Here is an 8,601-nt window from a genome sequence, read left to right on the forward strand (position 1 = left end):
GGCCATCGCGCTAGCTATTAAAACTAAGGACGCTCTGGGACGATCGTCGACAACTCTTACAGATTCCCAAGTCGCATGTAGACTCTTCCTCACCGGGAGGCTACCACACAGCACCACTCACCTATTAGGATCCAACCTAACGCAGAAACACATGGTCGCCTGGTGCCCGAGTCACGCAGGACTCGAGGGCAATGAGAGAGCGGACGGCGCAGCTCGTACTTTTGTCAACCGAGCCACTCTGACAAAAACCCGTTCTTACCACAAGACATCCTTGAGCACCAACGGCGCGAGCGAAGAAAGTACAGTCCACCACACCCTGACCTATCCAGGCGTGACTCTTATGACTGGCGACGAATACTGATGCACACATTTCCAAACCTTTATTTGAAACATGCCATTCGCCCAGCGCTGTACAGCGTTCGCTGTCCTTCGTGCGGAGGCCGGCAAACTCTCGCCCACATTACGTGGTATTGCCAGAACAGGCCACCCAAAATTAATACACCAAAAATAGCCGGCAAACTTTCCGGCAGGGAGCAGTGGAAGACTTGGCTCGCCAGCGAGGATCGGGAGATGCAACTAGCACTCCTCGACCAGGCACGGCGGACCGCTCAAGCCAGTGGGGCCCTGGACTAGGGGCTCCACCCACTCGCTTTCTGCACTTTTTTTTTAATAAACGTTTTGATATATATGCCACAGCTTTGAAACGCGGAAAGAATAACGGGAAAATGTAGCGAATTGGAAATTGTTGATCATGATGTTTTCGAATGCGACGCACTACTTGAAATGCGACCTTACGCAATAATGCAAGTAAATATGAATTTAGGCAATTGATTTTCCCTGATGAGCTAATCAGTAATAACAAAAAATGCACCCGAGAACACAAGTCATCTGCTAACAAAACACCGTTCCATAGTCGAATCTCGTAGGCCTTTCTTTAATCTAACAGAAACATGAGATGCAACCCTAAAGAAACTGGTATACAGAGAAGGTTTAGAACCAAAAGACATCAAGCAGGGAATTCTGGAAAAGCCCCGCGAATACACCACCGTGGCCCTCATCACACGAAATATGTATCCTACCTACCACAAATACTGGTGGCTCGCAAGATTTCGGGCCCTAACCAATGCACACAGGGCAAACCCGCACACAAGATACTGTTACGTCTCAACACCACAAAGGTATTAATTGAACGTTTGACACGTGTCAAACCACCGCACTTCCTATCCAGACGACAACGCAGCGTGGACACTGACGGTTGAAGGGTGCTCACGCCACCATTACCTGAAAACCTGAGCAAATGATGAGAAGGAGGGAACCACGACAACGTATTGAGAGGAGCACTTAATTAGACGTTTGCGTCGAGTCAAATCATCACCCATCCCACAGCACTTATCCAGCCATCAAGGGAGTGGGTAAACCGGCTGTTGCAGGGTTCCACGAAAGGCCCTCTTCCCGCCCTTTACCTGGCAGCCTGAGCGAAGAATAAAGTGGGGGCAACGACGAACGAACTAGGAGTCGCCGGTTGATTTCTTTCCACAGATCCCAAACCAGTTTCTTCGGATGGGGAGTTACTGCGGGTTATTGCGAGCATGGGCGGGGTATCGCAACGGAGTTGACGATGGTAATTTGCTGCTGGACAGAGAGGGTGGCAGAAAGGTTTGTTAATGGCGGCGCAGGCTAACACTCCCACGATTAGTTATGGTAGTAAAAGATAAATATCCCAGAAAGCGAAAGGGAATTGGTAAGAGCATCACACGCGTAATGCGAAGAGGTGGGATCGTTCCCCACATGCGGCAAGTTGTTTTCTAATCCACTTTCAATTCCATTACCTTTTCATTTCTTCAATTCTTTTGTTAAGTACAACTAATTTCCCCTCTGTTGACCTTGCTGTCTTTGTTTGTTGGCTTCTTATGATACGATTAAAAAATCGGGCCCCTTGGTTAGCCCCCTTCCTTTTCATATATATATATATATATATATATATATATATATATATATATATATATATATATATATATATATATATATATATATATATATATATATATATATATATATACACTTGGGCTGGATTATTCGAAGAGGACATTAACAGCACGAGACACTGAAACACATATTCAACTAATTAACAAAATGTATTAACTTATTAATTACCTTACGGCACATGTTGCAATTTACGAATTGTAGGTGGTCAGTTTGCAAGGCGTGCCCACTTGAAATGAATTTCCATGATGACTCCGGTTTAGAGATATTATTTCCTAAAGTGTACGACGAGATACATGGGCGTTCCAGTTAATTTTGTGCTTGAATGCATAAAAGAGCTTCTGTTAACAAAGTAGTCAAACAGTGCATTTTTACGTCAATTTTTATGGCGCATATCTCCGAACTGGTGTCATTCTGAAAATTCATTCCAAGTCGATACGCATGACAAACTAAACGGCTGCAATGCGTAAATTACAATATGTGCCGTAAAAAAATAAGAAGATAAGTCGTATTTTTTTAAATTTTGAAAATTATTTAGATTTTTCGTGCATGTCCGCCTGTCTAAACAATCCAGCTCAAGGACTAGAATTGTGCTATCTGCAACAGCCGATTGCTAAAAATTCTGGAAAATTTAAAAATGATCACTACATATATATATATATGTGTGTGTGTGTGTGTGTGTGTGTGTGTGTGTGTGTGTGTGTGTGTGTGTGTGTGTGTGTGTGTGTGTGTGTGTGTGTGTGTGTGTGTGTGTGTGTGTGTGTGTGTGTGTGTGTGTGTGTGTGTGTGTGTGTGTGTGTGTGTCCACTTTGAAAAACACAAACATATTTATTCGAACGTTTTGACAAGAGACCGGCACTTTTCAAGAGTGACAACATTGGTGCAGCGTTGCGCAACAAGTTGCAGATAAGTTCAAGTAAAACTTTACCACTGCAGGGGCACTGCTTGATTGTAGACGCGCCATTCAAGAAAATGTGATGATACACAGCAAAATAGAAACTCGCGTAATTTCTGCATGAGTGACATGCAGTACATCTCCGCGAAGGCCCCACCGTCGGGCGCGTGCTAACAGACACATAACAAATGCAATTGCGAAAGATGAAATAACGTCCGTGCAAGAGACAAGCAGGAAATGCGTTAGCATAAACGCAGCAGTACAGACTTCCAGGAAGTGCCCTTTTTCAAGTAATGACAGCAATGACAGCAATGACGGGTGCCCCAGCAGCCAACATTAGCCAGACTGTTAAAAGAAGAAAAAAAGGATAGAAAAGAAACACGGGGCAAGGTATGATTATAAAGCCTATGGTGCTCGGTTGTCAGACCTCTGAAGTCCGAACACTGCAAGTCTCATAATCGTACCTTGCACAGTGTTTTTTTTCTTCCTTTTCTTTTCTTTAGCAGCTTGGCTAACGTTAGCTGGTACACACGGTATACAAGACAACGGACCAACAGGCCGAGGAAAAGACAAGGAGAGCTCTGAACCAAGGTTTTCTTTGGTCTTGGTTCATAAGTTACGAAGTTGCCCATACCCCACACAACGCACAAAAAATGCACCTCTATGAAGCAATGCGCCTCCTCCAAGGCAGTAGTGTCAGGGGAGGGATAATACGCAGACGCGCTATCCCGAGAAATAAGGCATTTCACAAACAGGTGTACAGGGAGTGACAAGAGGTAAATTCTTTTAAGACATAAACGTCCCGCGAGTGAGTAAAACAATAAGGGGGAGGGGGGTAGCATACTACCATATACCATGTGTCCCACGTAACTTGTGCCAGACTTTAAAAATATTTAAGTGCGACGTATCTGCACAGAGCCAAGGTAAGGCTGTTTGCCGTAGTTTTGAGCAAGTCAGACATTTTTTTTCATATTTCGCCTAATTATATGATCAGTCACTAATAATTAATCAATTTTCCAAACTTCATGTTCAGAGCAAAAGTCTAAATGGGAGAATTGTAGACTATCCTGAAAAATGCCCGATCCAGATTTCTGCTGCTCAGTACGTGCTGCATTAAAGTTTTTTCCAAGGCTGAAAGAAAGCCAGAGAAATAACTAATTATGGAATTAGGTGAAATAAAAAAAAATTAGTCCGACTTGCTCTAAGCGACGGCAAACACTGGCTTCTGTCCACCTACGTGGCATTCCGTATTTCTCGTGGAACACCCAGCGTGTGTGTGTCTATACATATATACATATACGCATATACATATATATATACATATATATATGTATATGCGTGTGTGTGTGCGCGTGTGTGTGTGTGTGCGTGCGTGTGTGTGCGTGCGTGCGTGTGTGTGTGTGTGTGTGTGTGTGTGTGTGTGTGTGTGTGTGTGTGTGTGTGTGTGTGTGTGTGTGTGTGTGTGTGTGTGTGTGTGTGTGTGTGTGTGTGTGTTACGCTCTCTATAACCTCTAAAACATTCGGTGTGCGCCAATGCATGCTAGGCAGAGTGTGATGCTCACAGAAAGCACTGAAAATTCATCAGAAGGTATCTGACATATGATAACTCACGAAACACTACACAGCAGAATAGTTCACCCGCTACCAAGACTCGTGTGTAGGTCAGGACATGAATTATTCATAGAAAAGTTCACATCCCTCCTAGGGAAATATCCTAATTTCTAGAGAAAATGGCAAGATTACGGTCTACGCACTACTTAATGCAACCGATAGGGAGGTATTTTAAGCATAATACACTTCTTAAGGCTGCACAGACAACACACCTAAAGGAAAGGCGGTACACAACCATAATAATGGCACAGCTTACCCTATAGAAGGAGTCCGACTCCCTTACGAGACAGAAAAACTCAGTGGAGAAAGACACATCATCAGACCTAACGCTGATTAAAGGCCACATGCAAGCCTCAAGGTACAATACGCACGACACTCTGGCCAGAGCATGATTATCTGTTTTCTATGGGGGTGCAGGTGAGCACTACATGCCATGACACTATCCACTGGTAGGAGGGCCCCCAATCTCCCACCTTTCCTTTAATGGTGCCCCTGTGATCAATGCGGACTTAAACTCAACACTTACGTCAGAACCTTTCTCTGCAATCGCACATGGAGTATGAATATAAAGGTCAAAGTTCCCGAATATCAGCAACCACAGAGAGGCATACCACAAGGCTCGTTAATATATGCCACATTATTTAATCTAGCTGTGTGCAATATACACCGCGCTTTGCAGGACATTACGGATATCAAATACTCCAATTCGCAGACGGAATCTGGTAATCTGGATTAGCAGAGGATCCCCGAAGCACATGCAAGACACCTTGTAGTCGATCTTGGACAATGTTTACGCGGCAGCACATCGCATGGAACTGATATGCGTTCCAGATAAATACGAATGAGTGTGTGGTTTTGATTGGCGCAAGGACCAGGTATGGCCAAAGAGCGCCATGCCCGGATAAATATGACCTCTTGCTGGCTCACAAACCAATGTGGTAGACCCCGCCGATTACACTTACAAACAGAAGAGCACCCATACCACAGCGTAACCGCAGTAAAATTCTAGGACTCGACATCCAAAGGGACGGGGCCCCCGTAACCGCGGTACAGAACCTCTTCAATCATGGCGAGCAGGTGCTGCACCTGCTGAGCCGGGTCTCCAACCGTATGAGAGGTGTCAAAAGAAAAAGTGGCTCCGTCACCAAGACATACATCCCGAGCACGACAACATCTGCAAACGCGAATGAGTGCGATGTTTCGAAATATTCATAAGATGAAATCCAGCCGCATTTACTACGCGGATGCGAGTACTCTTAAGATAGGCTCAGCGACTGCTGTAGTATAGACCACCCAGTACACACTGCTTTCATCCCTACGAGTGACCTAGCCACAGTAGCGCTACATGCAATAGCATCGGCCATATAATATCTATCCCTGCTGGTAGCAGGTGCGTAACATATCTTCGTAGATTTCATGACAGCGTGCAGGAAACTTCTGCGTGATGACAGAATCCCTGCCACAATAGTAATCAACCAAAACAGTGCCTAACAGAAGCGGTAGAAATTGTATAGGTTCCTGGACACACGGGACTCTCGGGCAATGAGCAACTAACTAGCTCGTCTGGCGAGACGTTAAACCACGTTCCCAACATCCGCTGATCAACCAGGCCACTCGAACGCGAACCAAATACCCCAAGCATAGACTCGTACCAGAAAGAGCGCAGAAAATTCGATAAGCTTTGCCAAGTTCTTACCCGGGAACAGGGCTCGCTAGTATGCTAGGCTCAGACCAACACAAGAATCTCGTCGCCACCGGCATTTTTTAGAACTCTGCACACACGCCGATGACATCGGCCCAAAATTACATGCCCTGCCAACAGGCGTTCACTGAGCGCGGACTGCGGAAAAGAAATTAAGCTCGCAGCGTGCGGCACGGACGTTTGGCAAGCGTTGAGTAGTTGCAGGATCAAGTGGCATCTATCCCAGCTGAGGCTGGCCTTAGTCGGCTCACCGAGTTTCCGTTGTGACTCCATACAGCACGCTTCTGCGAAAGACACAAGAATGCACGTGTCGTACAAGCCACTGCCGGGACACGCACTCGACATGGCTGTTTGCAGTACTCACTGAGCACTTCAATCTACCGAGCAGCTAGCAACGAAGTCGGAGTCCACCCTGACTTCCGGTTCCCAGCCGTCTGCACGATATCCACGCCCGTTGACAGTGATCGCACAGTCCCACGACAGCAGGGGCCGCGTGAAACAAAACGCGATGCTTGTAAGGTCTCAAACTTCAGTCCTTCACGCATCAGCCTCGCCAAAGATAAACTGCCTCTGCAACACATCGCCATAACGTCTGACATATGTCCACGACCACTCTCTTCGGGGCTGCACAACGATGTTGCGACAGACGACGACAAGCGACGCTCACGAGATGTTCCTTTCGAGATGTTTTCTTATTTTCTTTCTTTTTTTTGCAGCAGGTTTTTCATTGTGCACAATTGCAGGACTCGGTCTGAAGCAGGTCGGGGAGGAGAAAGCCTGCGACGGCACACGGCGGCGGCGAGAAATTTATTTTTGTTATTGTTATTATTTTTGGCGCACAGCGAGGAAAAGAGAACTCAGATGAGGCGTGGCCGTTTGTGCGTCGGTGAGTCCATCACGACATCTCCGGGGCTCGTGCTTTCCGGAGTAGTCCGCTTGCGAGGCTCAACGTGGCGCGAGAACTCCTCGGCGGTGAAGCTGCTCAGGCTGGCCGCACTGCGGAACCCGGGCGGTGACACACTGTCTTCGCTGTGGACTCGGCCTGAACCCAGAGTCGAAGAGAGGGCCAGAGCCCCGCGGAACGTGTCCAGGTTCACGCTGTTAGGGTCCCCCGACCCCACGACGGCCGAGTGCTCCTCGGCGGTGGCAAGGTTCAGCATCGATGACGGCGGTGCAGTGGCCGCCACGCGGGGCTCGAAGTACAGGGTTGGCCTGGGCGAGGCCCAGTCGTGATACTGGTGGGGATGGTGCGGTGCTTTACCACACAGGAAGGCAAGCAGTTCCTCGCGCCTAATATGGCGCTTGTGCTTCTTGGCCCACGCCAACAGGTCCTTGATGCAACGCTGGTAGCCCCACTGGTAGTCCAGCTCGCTCACCCTCTGCTGAGCCTCCAGGCACTCTTTGTAGAGGTTAGTGACGCTCGAAGCGGCGTTTTGGAAGGGAACCCACTGAGACACTTCATTCTGGCGATCTGTGTACAGCTGGGCTACGCAGGTAGCCGTGTTCTGAAAGAGGAGCCACAGCTTCTGAGACGATGTGTCGCGTTCGCTCTGAACCTGGCTCTCCAAATCGGGCGCCTGTTCAACCTCCTCGATGCACTGTCGCTCCAAATTGGTAATCCACGAGTCCAACTCCTCGGCTCGTTCAGCCATGGTTTTTGTGTCGTTTGACGGGCTTTACTGCCGTCGCACTACTAACAACGATGACGCTGCAGCCACAACGGGTGGCGCGTAGCAACCTGTAGCGGCGCTACTATCGGGTGCAATCCGGATGTCAAGGAAGACGAAGCGAGCTCGAGCCCAGAAGATCACTGAGCCAGCGGCCATTCTTGTTTTTCTGGTCTTTCCTAGTTTATATTTCGTTTCTCCCCTTTGATTAAATATTTCCCTTACGCTAAACTGTCCCCTGATTCCTGGCCTATCACCCTTAATGAGTACGCTCCACGAATGAGCTGCATCATCATCAGCAGGAACAGCAGCGGCCAGGATGGTTTGCTTGCCGGGCCTTGACGCCAGTTCAGACTGAGCACCCGTCCCGTCCTGGACGCATATACGCCTGTTGAGCCTTCGTTAACCGTGCCTCAAGCCACCTGCATCGGCATACGTACCTCCGCGCGTCAAGCCCTTCAGCCGACATGTCAGTATGCTCATGACCCCCAATGCTGATTCGGTTGTACACGTCCCCTCGCACGACCCGCCATTTATGCCATGCGCACTTTCTATCGCGGCAACAGCTCATCCTACTCAGCAAAGCCTGTTCTCATACGAGGCGCCGCACCCTAGCCCACCGGCAGCAGCGGCCACCGAAACAGAGACGTTTCATTATGTGCATAAACAACGACTCAAGCGCACGCTTGCGACCATGAGATGCTTTCACCGCCCTCTTATCATTCCGCAACCTGCAGACCGTC

The 8,601-nt window shown here is 48.1% G+C and overlaps 1 protein-coding gene across 1 annotated transcript; it reads right to left on the reverse strand.

Moving 5' to 3' along the window:
• Positions 1-6,232: 6,232 nt before the first annotated feature.
• Positions 6,233-7,934, reverse strand: LOC135914195 (HUWE1-associated protein modifying stress responses-like). The gene has a single exon (XM_065446938.1). It carries the CDS (start codon positions 7,841-7,843, stop codon positions 7,049-7,051), a length of 795 nt encoding a protein of 264 aa, XP_065303010.1. The 5' UTR covers positions 7,844-7,934; the 3' UTR covers positions 6,233-7,048.
• Positions 7,935-8,601: the final 667 nt, after the last annotated feature.

The sequence above is a fragment of the Dermacentor albipictus genome, chromosome 1 (genome assembly GCF_038994185.2).
Source record: "Dermacentor albipictus isolate Rhodes 1998 colony chromosome 1, USDA_Dalb.pri_finalv2, whole genome shotgun sequence".
In the NCBI taxonomy this organism is placed as follows: domain Eukaryota; kingdom Metazoa; phylum Arthropoda; class Arachnida; order Ixodida; family Ixodidae; genus Dermacentor; species Dermacentor albipictus.

What these genes read in the sequence shown, in the direction of transcription:
- LOC135914195 (XM_065446938.1), bottom strand. Translation starts at nt 7,843, where the DNA reads ATGGCTGAACGAGCCGAGGAGTTGGACTCGTGGATTACCAATTTGGAG.